General features: G+C 33.9%; 1 protein-coding gene across 5 annotated transcripts in view; it reads right to left on the bottom strand.

Moving 5' to 3' along the window:
- ZDHHC17 (zinc finger DHHC-type palmitoyltransferase 17) overlaps nt 1–16,934 on the bottom strand; it is a 108,110-nt gene that overhangs the window by 61,167 nt on the left and 30,009 nt on the right. For all 5 annotated transcript variants that reach the window (XM_027071199.2, XM_053226517.1, XM_053226518.1 and 2 more), the window contains 4 exons: nt 14,583–14,705; nt 6,530–6,607; nt 5,789–5,933; nt 522–586 (listed from right to left, as the gene is read on the bottom strand). In XM_027071199.2, coding sequence (XP_026927000.1) covers nt 522–586; nt 5,789–5,933; nt 6,530–6,607; nt 14,583–14,705 — 411 coding nt within the window. The remainder of the gene's footprint in view (nt 1–521; nt 587–5,788; nt 5,934–6,529; nt 6,608–14,582; nt 14,706–16,934) is intronic.

Below are 16,934 nucleotides of genomic sequence, written 5' to 3'. Positions count from 1 at the left end.
AACCTATACTCAACCTTATAATCAGTACTGAGACAATATTCTAATCTGAAGGATTAAATATGTGCAACACCTATACAAAGTTCCAAGAGAAGGCATACGTGGTCCTGACATTTTCTGTTTTTCATTAGGGATTGAGGTCTTAATACCTATGTAATTAAACAATTAAATTTTTTAATTAAAATCTGGATTGTTCCAAAAATATTTTCAGGCTACTTACTAATTAATATATCAACCCTGTCGATATACAAATAATGTGAAAAAAATCATTTTTAAAAATAAGATAACATCTTTCATTCTTAAAAACTGCTAAAAGAGGAATAGATTAAGAATACCGTAACTACCAAGGTCAAGGTAAGCACAAAGATTCAAACATTCAAAAAGGTAATTGTCATACACTATGTACTAATAATAAGAATTTTAAATATTAGCAAATAGAACATTAACTGCCTTTTCCCATCATTTATTTTACATTTTATTATGCTGACAATGATCTGAATAAATATTTTATGATGGTTACATACCTATGTGTTCTATAAGCTGCCCACATTAAAGGTGTCATTCCATTCTGATCCATCATATCTACATCCTAATAAATAAAAAGAAAAAAGACAGTAAAAATTTCTAAGTTCCTACAAAACTTACTTGAAAAATCTAATTTGCATGTCACAGGAAAAGCCAATATAACACTCTTCAATCAAGGGTCATTTATGAAACTTTTTCTAACACTAAAATAAAACCACCTATTGTCACTAAATATTTTAATTAATGGGCATATATTTAACTGACAAAACATTAAATGTGTATTTAATTACCATATATTTATAGATTTCCCTTTTCAGATGCTGTAATCAGCCTTTCAATGTTTTGCATTTAAAGATCCTGACCTATTCTTCATCTTTCATCCACAAATAAGAAGTTAAATGATTTAAGTGTCCAAAAAACTTATTTATACAAATTCGTGATAAGAAGGAATAACGAAACCCTGTTTACTTCTAGCCATTTCAAAACAAAGAATAAAAAGACCTATCTTTTCAATAAACTCAAAGAAAGTCCACTTCACTTTTTATTTTATGCACGTACATTTTTAGAGTCAAATAACTTTGCAAAGTTTGTGGTGATAAAGCTGTTCTCTGCCTTTCTCTCCACTATTTTCACCTCTTTTAGCTCATTACTTTGGTATTTACCCTCCACATCTTAAAGTAAGATGCATGAATTACTACTTTTTGATTTTTCAGTTTTAGGCATTATCTTCTGAGACTCTTTGGTATGCAAAATGAGAATTTTTTACTCTTCCTGCCCCATAACAAATATGCACCTTTCTATTCTTTCAAGAGATCTACTGTATTTTTGGTTCTATAAATATTTGATATCTACATTATTACAAATGTATATGAATACTATTCCCAGCAAAATAGTGATTATTTTATTTCTCCTACCCAACTTTTTGCTTTCCTAATGGTACTCCCCCCCCCCTTTTTGCTTAGTTTTTTTGACAAATTAGAATTAAAACTACCATTTCTTTAACCAAAACTCTTCCCTAGTTACCTAAATCTCCTTTCAAGACATCCTGATGTATCAGGGATTCTATCAGTTTCACTTCTCTAAAATTATCTCTCCTAACTCCAACCTGGACTAATTTTCCTCTATGCCTGAGGTATTTGTCCCATTAGCTAAAGAGAAGTTCTTTGAGGATTAAAATTGTTATAAAATTCATCTTTGTATTCTCAGTGCCCAGCAGAGTGAAACCATTTGTGAAGTGATCAAAAACCATTTGTGAAGTGAAAAGACATGTTTATCTACCTATTTGTTTGGGAAAGGCATAGGCTTTTAGACAGACATGGTTTTGAATTCTTAGCTCTACCACTTACTAGCTAGAAGACTGGCAAAATCACTTTAATTCTCTGAGCTTCAGCTTCCTCATTTAAAAACGTGAATATATAATGGCTTCCTAAGAACCCTGTGATGATTAAATGGAACAATGTGTGTAAAGCACCTATAGCCTAGAATATAACAGGCTATGTGTTATACATATAACACCTATGTGTGTAAAGCACTCTATAGCCTAGAATATAACAGACATTCAACAGATACTAAGTTTCCTCTTCTTCCCTTCCCCATCGCCCAATTCTGGATTATATAAAAGTAGCAGCTGTAATCCAAGTTGTGTTATCTAGTATACCAGTCATTCAGAGAGGACAGAGTCATAGTCGAGTATACTGCAAAACACTTTAAAACTCTATGCAGCAATTCTCTTGAGCCACTGATAGAGGGAATATGCCTCAAATGTGAACATTTTCAAGGGTATGGAGGCAGAAAAAATGTTGAGGAAACAGTACATTAGACAAACTAGACGCATCCTTGGACATCATCACTTTTGTCCCTCGTAGTAAATACCGTAATCAAATGGCATGCCTTATCCATTATAAATCCATTTCTGGATTCATGTTAAATGTGGGTGGGAATGTCCTATGTAACCTCATTCGATACTTCCAATATACACACCGATTTTTTTTCAATTAAAGTCTTTACGAAAATCTTCTCAGAAATGACAAGTTTCCTTGTTTCTTATATGAGTCAAGCACTGTAACTTATTTTACTTCTTTCACTGTCCTAATTTCAAGATAGCTCAACTAAATTTGATGTCCAAGTAAGACAGACATGTAAATTCTTTAGTTTCTTCTTCCTTCTTAGTTGTCTTTTCCTATCCTTTTAAAGAAGTGACGGTATTAAAAAATATAAGTGAAATTAAAAATGTAAAATAATGCCACATCTCTAGAGTACTAAAAGAAAAATGAAATTCAACCTTTTCTTTCTTTGGCTCAGGATTTAAAACTTGGTACTTCTTTTCCAAGTTCAGCCTGGACGTATGGGTATTCTCTATTAGGAAGAATTAACAAGCCCAGATCAAAAGCTTATGGGGATTCCATGATCAACAGGGCTCCATAACTTAGCATTTTCCCTTTTCTCCTGAAAATCATCCAAAAGAATTGGTAGTGAACACTAAATATATTTTAACAATAGAGCTAAAATGAAACAAATGTGAGGAACAGAATGACAAACTAAATGGAAATGTTACATGCCCTAAGAATGTAAAACTGATACAATTAACAAAAAAATGGAGAAAAAAATGAAGACAAAAATGGAAAAAGAAGGTTGGAAAGAAAGTGTGAAGAGTGCCTAATCTGTAATAGCTATGAGTCAAAGGATACTACTTATAGTTAAAAAAATCAAGTAATGGAAATGTACTTATATCTACCAGAAAGAAGTTAACACTAAGAAAAACAGACTAAAGTCAGTGAAAGGGAAGAAAAAGAAAAAGAAAAAATGAAAATATAGTAATTTTATTATTACTTATAATTGGGAACTAATCAGAACTAATAAAATTTGAGCAAACATCTGACTGAAATAAAACAGACAGAGAACTGTGTGACTATCTGAGGGAAGGATTTACCAAGCAGAAGGTAAGATCAATCACAAACGCCTTAAAGCAGCAGCGTAGCAGAGCTGCTCAAGGAACAGGAGGAAGACTGGTGTGTCAAAGCAGAGTGAGTGAGGGGAAATGACAAAAGATGGGCTGGAGAACCCATGGTTCTGTAGGCCAAAGAACCCATGGTTCTGTAGGCTAAAGAAGGACTTTGGACCCCAAAGTATGATGTAATGAACACTACAGAAGTTTACTTTTATAATTAGTGTATAGATGGAAAAAAATTCTGGAAAAATATACTAAACAATTAAAAGAAAGTGATCTCAGTTTGGGATGCGGGTAAGGGAAGACGTGGGGTTTCATTTTCTAAGTCATACTCTGCTCTTATGTTTGAATATTACAGTAAGTGTGTTACTTTTGTAGCAAAAAAATTACTCATGAAAAAGAAAACAAACTGCCATTTGTTATCATCATGCATTTATTATATACAAAAGGTACTGTAACAGGTAGAAATCCCTGCCCCGAGAATTTTATAGCCAATATCCTATGCCAGAATTAAAAAGATTATTAAAAGGGCGCCTGGGTGGCGCAGTCGGTTAAGCGTCCGACTTCAGCCAGGTCACGATCTCGGGGTCCGTGAGTTCGAGCCCTGCGTCGGGCTCTGGGCTGATGGCTCGGAGCCTGGAGCCTGTTTCCGATTCTGTGTCTCCCTCTCTCTCTGCCCCTCCCCCGTTCATGCTCTGTCTCTCTCTGTCCCAAAAATAAATAAAAAACGTTGAAAAAAAAAAAAAGATTATTAAAACATCCAAAACCCAAAATCAATATGCTAACAAAAAGACTAAAAAAAATTTATACCACTTTTCTTACCCAGTTAAAAAAACAAAAGGAAAAAAAGCGAATATAAATTTATACCTGCAAAATAAAAAGCCACTAACAACACTATCATGGGTTATAGCACCATTTGTTGCTCCAAACCCCAGCCTAGAAGGAACTCTGGGAGAACAAAAGTAATCTCCTGTGGCAGCTGGTATCCAAAGATGGCCCCCAATAAACTTCACCTGCTGGTATTCACATCCACGTGTCCCCCCAATGAACATGGACTGGCCCTGTTACTTGCATTAACCGACAGAATGGAGCACAAATGTTGCTGTGTCAGTTCAAGACTTAAGACTTAAGAGGCAGAGCTGCTTCTGTTCTTTTGGGAGCTCCCAACACACAAGAAGTCTAGTTGCCCTGCTAGAAAGACTACGTGGAGGGTGCTATGGAGAGAGAATTCTGAGACTGCATGGAGAAAAAGAGAGAGGACTAGTCATCTCAGCATTCCACCTGGACCCAGCCTTTTAGCCATTCCTATTAAGATACAAGGTATGTGAATGAGCCATCCTCCATCTCAGTTAAGCCCCCAGACGACTGTAGCCCCAGCCATTATCACAAGGCAAAGAACCACCAAGCCAAGACCAGTCAACCCAAGGAATAGCTGATATTGTTCTAAAGCTGTCAGAACCGCTTTTGTGGGTAGTCTGTCAATACCATAACAGAAACCCTTCCCCTACTAGCAAGTAGCCGGTCTACGCCTCTTTCCTTAAGCTATAAGCACAACACACAAGGGTCAGTGCTTGGCACTGCCAACAACAAATATCTTAAAAGAATTCATAAGATAAATGCTATTCAAATTGTGAATCTGCATAAAAATTTTAATCTAAAATAAATGTTAATTGCATTGAAGTAAAATCATTTGTCTTACTCTTATGATGAGATCCTTAGCTATAAAACTAATATTTAAGTATGACCAGAGAAAACACATGAAACAAAAACTGAGAAACATTAATTTTAATGAAATACACTTATCACAAAAACATGGTATATATAAACTGGTACCTATTTAATGCGATTATAGTCAGTACACACTCAAAAAGTCAGGAAGAACCCCTTAAATCATGAGAAGTTTTCTGACATGTATGAAGCAGCATTATTTTACACAGCAGAAACCAAGAAACTGATCCTAAACAATTTATCCCCTTCTCCAAGAGGTACCTAATAGAGAAAATAACCAGTAAAATATGTTCAAAAAAGTTTAAATGAATTCAGAGGATATATTCAAAAGATGTAATTAAGGGAAAAAATAGATACTTAAATTTTCTTACTTTCCAGGATTCATCTCTATCATTCTCAGAAATAAAAAATGCAATTTAATAGATCATTATCTGGTTCTTGATTATCTTTCTTATTTTCAACTTAACTACATTTACTACCTCAATATGAAACTAACTATATATTTATTCACTGTCATCCATCAGAGAGTACTATTCAAAATAAACCATGAAGAACATCTGATTAAAATCCACACCATTGTAATTTTTTTACCTGTCCTTTTGCTATGAGATAAGCAACAATTGAGGTATGTCCAAACTGAGCAGCCAGATGAATACAGCTACATCCTTCTCCATCAATTAGTGAAGGATCTGCACCATATTTCATTAGTTGCACAACCATAGATAGATGGCCTTGTCTAAAACATAAAAGAATAAACACTTAAATATATAAAGTTATTTCAAACAGGATCTCCGGGAAGATCTTTTTTTAAATAGGGTAATGGTGGAAAAGATTATACAAATGTTTAAAAAGTTTTTTAAAATAGGCATATGTCAAGACATACTTAGGATTTTAAGGTTTTTAAGTCTCAACTGAAATAAGTCTTTTAAATTTTAGAGATACTTATAACTTCTTTAAATATGTAATAAATAGTTACTATATTCTATTAATCCTATTCAAATATTATCTTAATTATCTCAGAAACTGGGCAACTTCTTTAATTGTAAATATACAGAGGCTGCATAATATTACATTTACAAACTCAAAGTTTAACTCAGTCTTAACCTAACTGGATTAACATCAGCATGGTGAATTCCCCAAACATATTCTGGGACAATAAACTGCTGCCAATGCACGTAACACTATACAGCAATACGTTAGTACACTGTTGGTATTAACTATTACTTTAAGTTCTCCCATTCATTTTAGCATATCATTAAAAAAATAAAATTGTTTAGTTATAGACTAAAAAAGAAACCAAAGGAAAAAAATAATCCAGAAGCAAATTTAAACCTTGTGGCCCAGTGCAATGGAGTTGAATTTAGGTCTCCTCCAAGTTGATCCACAATAGCACCTTTCGAAATATAGTATCTATAAGACAAAATTTTAAATAATTTAGACAACTTGCATTTTCAATTTTATGAAATTATGTAAAAAATAAAGAAAAAATGTTTTCCATTGTAGATCTCATGCTAGTTTATGTCTCTATGATAAACAATCTTTTGTGATCTTTAAAAAATATACTTAGTAGAATTTATATCAAACACATCACTCTCTTTTGTTCTAGAAGCAAAAGGAAAATAATTTTTTTTAAGTTACAAAAAAGAACAGCAATACCAAATAACAATTCTATAAAAAAAGAAGGTGGTGAGAGAACCATTAAGACTTGGATCAAAGAGCAACAGCACAGAAAAGTTGTAGAACAGGCCACTTAGTCTACCATTGGTAGAGGCTCAGCTTTTAGAGCTTTACTTTCCTCACAAAATTACTGTAGATTAAATCAAACAATTTATGTGCAAGAATTTTATAAATTGTAAGTATAACATAGAGGTTCTTTAGAATGCCTTGTTATGCCTTTAAAGGTATGTTGCTTTAAAAAAAAAAAAGCAACTCACTGCTTAATATATTAACATTATAACATCTTGATATCTTCTGAAATGAACAGGACTTAGCTGCTTATCATAATGCTTACTTTGCACTGATCAATACAATGAATCTTGAATATAAGTGATTTCACACCTCTGATGTCAAATACTTGATGTGTGGATATTACTGAGATTCTTAAACTGTTCTAAGTGATTACTGCTTTAGCTCACTAACACATTCACTTTTAATGTGCACAGTTTTAAACATTTAATATACTCATATGTTTGATTCAGAAATTTATTGCTTTATGTATTTGTTAAACTGGTGTTTTTAAAACATTACACAATAAAGGGCCCAACTCTACCGTATCTTCTTAAATAGTTTAAGTAACTTAACAAAATATTTCCAGACTAAAATATTTCCAGTCCAAAATATCACACATTAGTCTGAATACAAACATGTAACTATTCCTAAACTGTTTCTTAAGTTTAAACTATATAATAGCTGAAAATGATTTTCTGAGCCCAAAGATAAATATAGCTTGGCCAAAGAACAGCTTTGGTAAGAGCTGGGATGTTTTTTAAGGCAATTTTATATTATGTTCTCTATAGTCAATGTATTTGTTCATGAGAGTTATTTTTACTCACATTTCAAATCCTTGCTAGGGCTATGGCAATGAGTGATTTCCAGACTGGTTCTAAAGTACAACTTTTTTTTTTTTTTTTCTGTATGCTAAAGAAGAATAACTTTTATTGCCTTTTCATTGTAAACTACTGGAAGAGAAGTACCAAATTTCTATAACATGTTATTCTTTATAGCTATTAGACCCTAGTTCAAAACTACAAAATTCTGAGAAGATCATTTAATTCTTACTTTTAAACTTAAGCCTCCTGTATACTACAAGAAGGTTACCAAGGAATGTTCCTGCAGGTATTAACTAATGATCCCTAGGTTTTGAGATAGGACCATCAATGAACAAGAGATATTAACAAGTATTTGAAAGATGAAAAGTAAAGAGCTAAAACTCAAATGTCTCCAGAGGGAACACCAATGAGAAGCAATCCAGAGTTTATAAAACCCTGGAAAGACTAAGGGATTAAAGGTAACTGTTACCTCTGTAGAATGTAAAGAAACTAGACTATAAACAAAAACACTGGCTGTAAGTTAATAAAAGTTACTGAAAAAATTGTTTTGTAACTTACATTCTTGCCAAAAGTTAAGTATTTAGCACCACAAACAGGCATTTTAGTGACATGGATGGAAACAAGCAGCTGACAGTGCTAGGTAAGTACTTCTTTGTGCACTGTAATGTTGAATTTCAAAATGTGACTCCTCAAAATTTCAAAATTACTGTAATAATACCTCAAACTCTTAAAAAAGTTCAGATTCATTCTTACATCTCTAAATCTCATTGTATGATGATGACTTCTGGCTTCAGCCTCAGGCTCATACTGATTTTAACACTCAACCACTCACCATTTGCTGAAAAGTATATTCAGAGCACCTTCATCAGAGAAATTTGAGACTCAGGGAATTAAATCAGAGAACCATATGAGACACTATACTGAAAACATAGCAATTCAATGAAAGTTTACATGCTAAACAACAACTACAACCCCAAACCCCTTTCCTTGCTCAGTTCAGCTGGCAGAGATAGATACTCAGCTCCTCCTACAAAGAGATTAGAAGATTCTTCTCTAAGAGACACTGAACAATGCCAGAGAAAAACTTCTAGAAGTAGACATTTGAGAGGTTCCTGTTGTGATCTAAGTTCTACAATTTCCAATCAGCTTTGTTATGTCTCTCCTAAATATGATTAGATAATTGAGGAAAGTTGCAAATATGGAAGGAGACCAAATAAATAGAAGAAGCCTAAAATAAACAGATAACATAAAGCAAAACTTAAAAAACAAAAAATTACAATTAACATCCTCCAAAAATAAGAGAAGATGATATACTCATGATATGAAGAACAAAATATTTTTTTAAAAGGGGAGGAGGAGACAGAGATCAAAAAAAAAAAAAAAACTTGCAAATTGAAAATGCAATTGGTAAAATTACAAATTCAAAGAAAGGATTAGAAGATAAATTATATAAATTAAGAAAATCTCCCCAAAGTACAATGGCTATACTGGGAGATAAAAAGTATTTGGGATAAATGGTACAAAGAAATCAATCTGGTTGGTTCCATTATCTGACAATAAAAGTTCCTGGGGGGCGGGGGGGGGGACAGAGAAAATGAAAGGCACTCTTGAGGGCACCATGCAAGAATACCTCCCTAAACCAAAAAGGCAAGTTTCCAGATTAAAAGTGGCCACTTAATGGCCATAAATTAGATATAAAGTGAGTAAGTAAATGCGTAAATAAATAAATAAATAAAATGCACAATAATGTGAATTTTCACAAAGCCAAGGATAAAGAAAAAAAAGTACATGTTCCCAGGGAAGAAGAATAAGCCACACATACAATGTATTCTCAAAAAATTGTGAACCCTATATTTTTTAATAAAGCTCCATGTTCCTTAATAAAGCTTTGATTTGAACTCAAGTATTACTTACTTGACTATTTATAATAATCAAGTATTATTTACAAGTATTATTATTACTCTTAACGAAGAATCTTAAGGTAACAAGAGACTGTTGAACACAAGAGCTTGAGCTAATCCTTTCCATTTTATTACATTAGGGTAAAGCTGAGAAATAAAGACTTTCGCTTGAAAACATTGGAACTATAGACAATCCAGGCTAAGGTGAAGGTCTCCTCCTTTCCACATTATACTTATTTTATTCCTTATTATCATGAAAGTGTCCTGACTACTTTGTAGTTAAATACATGCTAATGAAACATAACTGTTAAGAGAGACATTTCTCCATGGGTCTCTCATGTTTCCATATGCCTTGCTAGGTGTAAATGAAGAATACAAGGCCCTGACCACTTCTACATAGGTCATTTCTCAGAGTTGTGTCTGTATCCAGCAACCTTGAGAGATGAGGTTATGTCTCCCTCTGGAACAAAGAGCAAGCCTGCTCTTATTATAAAAGCAGTGAATTCCCCAAGATGCAATACAAACCACTATGTGTGTTGTATACATCTGAACAACTGCAAGCCACTCCCATAAGACCTATGTGTACAAGGACCCTAGGCAAATATGATGCTCATGCTATTTGTTGTGGTAGGAATAGGCTGTAGTTTTTAAGTGGGGGTATAATTCCAGATCGGTAGTAAAAAGTAATCTTGAGGATATAAATACCAGTTGTTATCGAAAACTGCCTTTACTCACCATGTTTGTTTTAGGAAAGTAACTTGCTAGATTATGCACTATAAAAAATTAAGTTTACCCACCTGAAGATATAATACGCACAGATACTAATTATTAACCCACTCTACAACTACTGACTACTCTATAACCTCACTATTCCACGAGTGGCTTGGAACACTTGTAAGGCAGGCAGCATCAAGACTTTTTGTCTATATTTCTCACTTCAGACTTTATTTTTACACGTAAGACAACTGTGGATTTTTTGACCAACAGAATCTCAATTGTAACATATGAATTAAGAAAATGATGAAGTAATGCTTCAAAATTCTAAGAAAACTACTTTTAATCTGTAAGTCCATGCTCAGCCGAACAACCAATAAGGTGTAAGGACAGAAATAATTGTAACTTCAAATCATTTACCTCCCAAGTGCTGTCTCTCTCAGAAAGCTATCAGAAATTGTGCTCTACTAAAATCAGGGAGCAACCCAAAAGAGACAAAAAAACGGAGATCCAGGAAACTGAAACCAACGTTGGAGCAAAAGGATATCCCAGAATAATGGCAAAGCAAAGTCTTAAGATAATGGCTGTATGTTAGTTCTAAAGAGCAAATAATCTGGGTTGGAGCAAAAAAGTGGAGAATTCCAGGAATGAGTTCCTCCCCCTCCCAACTCCAAAAATGGAACAGATAAATTAGGTGATGCTGTTGGCAGATAGAGGGGTTTTACGGTTGTAATAGTATGGGATACAAGAAGGATTACTTACAATATACAGAAAATTAAACAAATGAAGAAAATAAAATGAAGTAACTGCTGCTTCAGACAAAAATCAAAATTCTGCAAGGAAAGAACAAATAATCATAGAACACTTCTGAGCTTAGCAGTGAGAATTTACATTCTCACAACTTACACTATGCACAGTGACTTAACTAATACTAAAATAGAGGATGGAAGAATGATTAGTGGTGAGGAGCTCTAGGACATCTAGTTATCCTAAAATAGAAAGTCAAAATATATAATAATTGATAAATCAAGAAATAACAGCATAAAAGGGGGCAATATTTATTAAAATTCAAAATCTGAGGCACCTGAGTGTCTGTCAGTTAAGCGTCTGACCTTTATTTCAGCTCAGGTCATGATCTCAGGGTCATGAGATCAACCCCCGTGTCAGGCTTTGCACTGACAATGCACAGCCTACTTGGGATTCTCTCTCTCTCTCTCTCTCTCTCTCTCTCTGTCTCTCTCTCTTTCTTTCTCTCTCTCGTTCTCTGCTCCTCCCCTGCATGCAGTCTCTCCCTGTCTATCTCAAATAAATAAACATAAAAAAAAAAAATCAAAATTCTTCTTTTTTTCTCCTATAAATATTACAGATATATATAAAAATAAACAAAATGATATATGACCAAGATTAGCAATCAGAACACTGGCTGTAATGGTAGAAACATCAAAATCAATCCAAACATCCATCAACAGGAAAACCATGAAATACATTAAATCCATATAAATGAACACTGTACAGCTGTTTAAAAAGAATGATGCAGCTCTATTTGTACTGACAATGAGAAATCTTGAAGAGATATATATTAAATGAAAAAGCAGAAAAAGTACTGTCATTTTTGTAAAGAAAATAGATTTCTAGATAAAAGTAGCAACATAAATATATAAAATAAAGCGTATATACTGAAAGAAACAGCTCAAGTACTGAAAATCGTTATTTCTGGGCTACAGGACCCAGGTGGTGGGGAGTGACTATTTCCTACTGTAAGACTTTAAGTACTATTTGAGTTTTCAAATTCTTTATACACTACTTTGACTTAAATAACATTAACCAAAAAAACAAACAGAGGTTTAGAAGGCTAGATAATTTGAATCAACCCTCCCATTAAACTAAAAAAGTTCAATGAAATATAAGAAACATTTCCTAAAGAGTAAAACCTAACAAGATTAAGAGCATTAACCAGGCCAAAAGTCAGGAGACGTTAAAATTCGAAGTTAGAAAGCTACTTGGGCACCATCTGCCCTGGAGACAATCTGCTGATGCAGAAGAGCTGGCCAAGAAGCAAGCTAAGCAGACAAAAGCAAAACAAAACAAAGGCTGGGACCCCAAAAAGCTGCACTGTAGCAGTAATTATAAACCAGAAATAAACCTGGCTCTAGCCTGTGTTTAGCCACGTGGGTGATCCAGAAAATCTAAAGCCTTGAAATTAAATTAAAGGTGTGCCTAGCAGAAACAAATGGAAATCTCATTTTAGGCCTCAAATTATTCAACAAATAATTTTTCAAACACATTGTGTGGTACATATTTAAAGACAATCAGCACATGAAGAAACAACATTAACAGATACAGACCCACACAAACTACAAATGCTATCTTCTCACAGATTATAAAATAATTATTTACGATGTTCAAGAATACAAGATTGAAAATTTCAGCCACAAATGATTTCAGTAATACAGGCTTAAAAAATAAAATGACAAAAATGCTAGAACTGAAAAATAAAATTAAGAACACACTGAATAGATTTAACAGCAAATTACACACAGAGAATAAATGAACTGGAAGGTAAGTAAAAAGTTTCCAGAATGAAGCACACCAGAGGACAGTACACACAGAAAAGAGGATAAAAGACACAGAGCATACAATGAAAAGGTCACACATATGTTTAACTGGAGTTTCAGAAGGAGAGCAAAAAAAGAATGGGATGGAAGCAATATTTGAAGATATAATAGCTGGGATTTTTCTAGAACTGATGAAAACGTCAATCTGAAGTATCAAGAATTCATTGCAATTTCATTCAGGGTAAATAAAAAGAAATCCACACTTAGTTAGATCATCATGAAACTGCAGAATACCAGAAACAAAGAGAAAAAACTTAAAAGCAGCCAAGGGAAGAAAAGGAAAAAAAAAAAAAAAAAAGCCCACAAAAGCACAATAGCCTGATTTCTCAATAGTAACAGAAGCCAGAAAATAGTGGAATGATATTTTCAATGAGTAAAACACAAAAATAAAACAAAAACTGCCAACCTAGATTTCTATACATATGGAAAATTTCCTTCACAAATAAAGATGCAATAAAAACATTTTCTGACAAACAAAAACAGAATTAGGTATCAGGAGACCCATATCGAAGGCAGAGGGAAGATGAGATATACAAGAATACAAAAGGAACAAATAAAATAGAGATATGCTCTCTGGAAGAAAGTGATTCAAGTTCAATGCTTTCGTTATTACTTGCTTATCCTTTCTTTCATACTCAAAATGGAAAATTCTTTTACCTGGCATTAATATCCTATTTGTCTCTGGACTCTGTGTGCTGTACATAACTGCACATCTGCAACTGGTTTACTTCAGATTCATATCTTTATCTAAAGAACTTATGTCCAAATTGTCGGAGACTACTAAACTAGATTCACTAAAAAGATTTTCTATTAACCTCTTGCTTATCTGCCTCTTATTAAAACTAAAAAAGCAGATTAGCAGTAAGTAATAAAAACCAGTTATACTTAGTAAATATTCATTACTTACGCTGGCATGAATAGTTAAATTAGATTATTATTACCTACTATCTTTGTGACTGCTCCCTTTTCTTTTGTAGCTTTTTCCCAAAGAATTCACATTTAGAACGTGAGCTGCAAGTTAGATTGTTGATTTCCTGATTTCAACTTATTAGCTGCATGTCATTAGTAACCTATTTAACCTATTTATATGCTCCAGTTTCCACATCAAGACAACAGTGAAAGTTGTTAGTTTTCACATAGGGTTATTTCAAGAATTAAGATTAAAGGAAATATACATGGAAAAGCACTCAGCACAGCACCTTGTACAAATAAGTGTTTGATGTATGTTAAAAACTATTTTTTTTCAGGAAAAAAAGGTACATAGAATCTACATTTTAAAAACAAGGGGGGGGGTGCGCCTGGGTGGCTCAGTTGATTAAACATCCGACTCTTGATTTCGGCTCAGGTCATGATCTCACAATTCAGGAGTTCGAGCCCTGTGCCGGGCTCCATACTGACATCAGAGGAGCCTGCTTGGGATTCTCTCTCTGTCCCTCTCTCTCACTGCCCCTCCCACGCTTGCACTCACACTCTCTCTCTCTCTCTCAAAATAAATAAGCATTAAAAAAATAAAAAGTAAAAGCAATGAATTTTAGAAATTACTAATTTTTATAATTTAGAATAATTCTATAATAAATAATTACTTTAAAATACAAAAAATACATACTTGACTAAATCTATTCTGTTATTGATGGCAGCCCAATGGAGGAGTGTAACATTTTCTTTGTCTGGTTGCCGTACATCATAACCTGCTTCCACCAATTCTCGGCAGCGTTCATATATTCCATATCTTGAAAAGAAAAAAATATAAGATTGTTACTACTATTTCACAACAAATGTAAAGTTGAAAGTAACATTTCCAGAAGAAAATAATGCTCTATTATGATACCTGGAAATTAAAATGGATTTCTCAATGTAAAATGTTACTTTAAAAATATCAATATTCCAACAGTTTTTCCTAATCCAGTTAGCAACATTTTCAGTTTTAAATGTCTCATCTATAAGAATGCAATATCTCATCAATTGGAAGAGAAAAGGATACCAGAAATAAAATGTCTAGTGATTGCTTATTTTTATCAATATCACCTCTTAGTCTATAAAACACTTAAGGCTGCTTATAAAAATACAGACAATTATATTAAAAAATACAGGGGCGCCTGGGTGGCTCAGTCAGTTAAGCATCTGACTTCAGCTCAGGTCATGATCTCACAGTCCGTGAGTTCGAGCCCCTCGTCAGGCTCTGTGCTGACGGCTCGAAGCCTGGGGCCTGCTTCGGATTCTGGGTCTCCCTCTCTCTCTGACCCTCCCCTGTTCATGCTCTGTCTCTCTCTGTCTCAAAAATAAATAAACGTTAAAAAAATTTTTTTTAAATAAAAAAAATATTAAATCACAAAAAAGCAGTAACAAAAAGCATCAATGATTTAAAAGAACAAAAAGAAGAAAGGATATTTCACAAGCCTCAGGATTCTTTGTTTACAAATTTAGCTTTGATATTCCTTAGGGCAAATAAAAGAGGACAGAGGACATGTGGGGACAGGAAGTAGGGTGGGTAGGGAAAGAGTCCAGCGAGTTCAAGCCACTGAGACATAAGACAAAGTACACTGGGAGAGATCTAGGAAAGATGTTTTTATTTGATAAAGAAGATAGGCACTTGCAGAGAGACTGATCCTACCCCACCTTTCAGCTTTTGAATACTGTTTGGCTACATAGTTTTTAAACTTTTTATTATGGAAAATTTTAAGCATAAGCAAAAATGGAGAGCACAGTACAATAAACTACCAAGAATCCACCATGGAGCCTCAAGAACCACCAGCTTTATTCTAAACAAAATATCACGTCCTTGGAAATATGAGACACAAAAACAAATTTAAACGAGCTTTGACTATAGTTGTATTTCTTAGAGTGGTCTCCAAAATGGGGAAGGCACACCACAGGGTGAGGTTGGGGGAGGGGTAGCGCAATAATGGGGCACTAGAAACAAACACTAAAATGTCTAACTATATTAATGCCATAGGTAATTAATCAAGCTTCACTAATATTTAACAGAGCCTTCACATTGCTGCCCTCATTGGCTCTGTACCGTATATGTACATGTGCACACACACGTGCACAACATTATCAACCAAAGGGAAGAGCAAGAGTTTCACAATTCAGAGATGATAGTGGTATCTTGAGCTCTTTGTTCTTTTTCAGAAAACTGCCTACAAGTGCTTAAGTAAACTAGACACATTACCTTGAAGAGCAGAATCTACCTCACATTTTAAATGAGATAAGTGACCACGAAAATCTTTGTTTTTCTAGTGTATGTATGTATGTAATTGCTACACCCAATGTGGGGCTCAAACTCATGACTTGGAGATCATGAGTTGCACATTTCTCCAACTGAGCCAATCAGATGACCCAAAAATCTTCTTAACCATACAAAGAAGTGAACTGCATTTTCCCTCTAACAAAAAAGAAAAGTATTTCAAATGTACTGGCTTGGCGGGGGGGGGGGGGGGGGGAAGGGGGGGAGGCTGAGAGGGGTAGTGACAGCAAATGAATGCACAGTATACTATCAACCATATATGCTTAAAATGGATAAAGATATTTAGTCTGTTCCTCTTCAAGGCAAAAGGGTATTTTAGACACAGTGAGAAAATAACTACTTCTACTTTAGAAGAAAACCTGCTATAAAGAGAACAGTTTTTAAAAACTGTATAGTTGAAAATGTTTGCATCATTACATAATATAGTTTCTGAAAGATCTAAATATATCACCTATGAAAACTTCCTCATGTGGATATGCTAAAATTTTTGACATAATTCTCTAACATATACGTATAAACCCATTTATTGTCATTGTAAAAATGCCAGAACCTGAATAGGTTGCAAGAACTGTCATTAAAAATGGGTATTTCAGGTTAAAAGTCAGTAAAATATTTGCTTAGTGAGTAATACTGAAAAAGTAATTCCTGTGACTTAGTCAATGTAGCATAGACTATAATTCTTCTATCAGGAAATTATGTATCTTTGTGAGG

The sequence above is a fragment of the Acinonyx jubatus genome, chromosome B4, assembly GCF_027475565.1.
Source record: "Acinonyx jubatus isolate Ajub_Pintada_27869175 chromosome B4, VMU_Ajub_asm_v1.0, whole genome shotgun sequence".
NCBI classification, from domain to species: Eukaryota; Metazoa; Chordata; class Mammalia; order Carnivora; family Felidae; genus Acinonyx; species Acinonyx jubatus.
The sequence above is the reverse complement of the archived record's forward strand: the minus strand, read 5'-3'. Positions and strand labels throughout refer to the sequence as shown.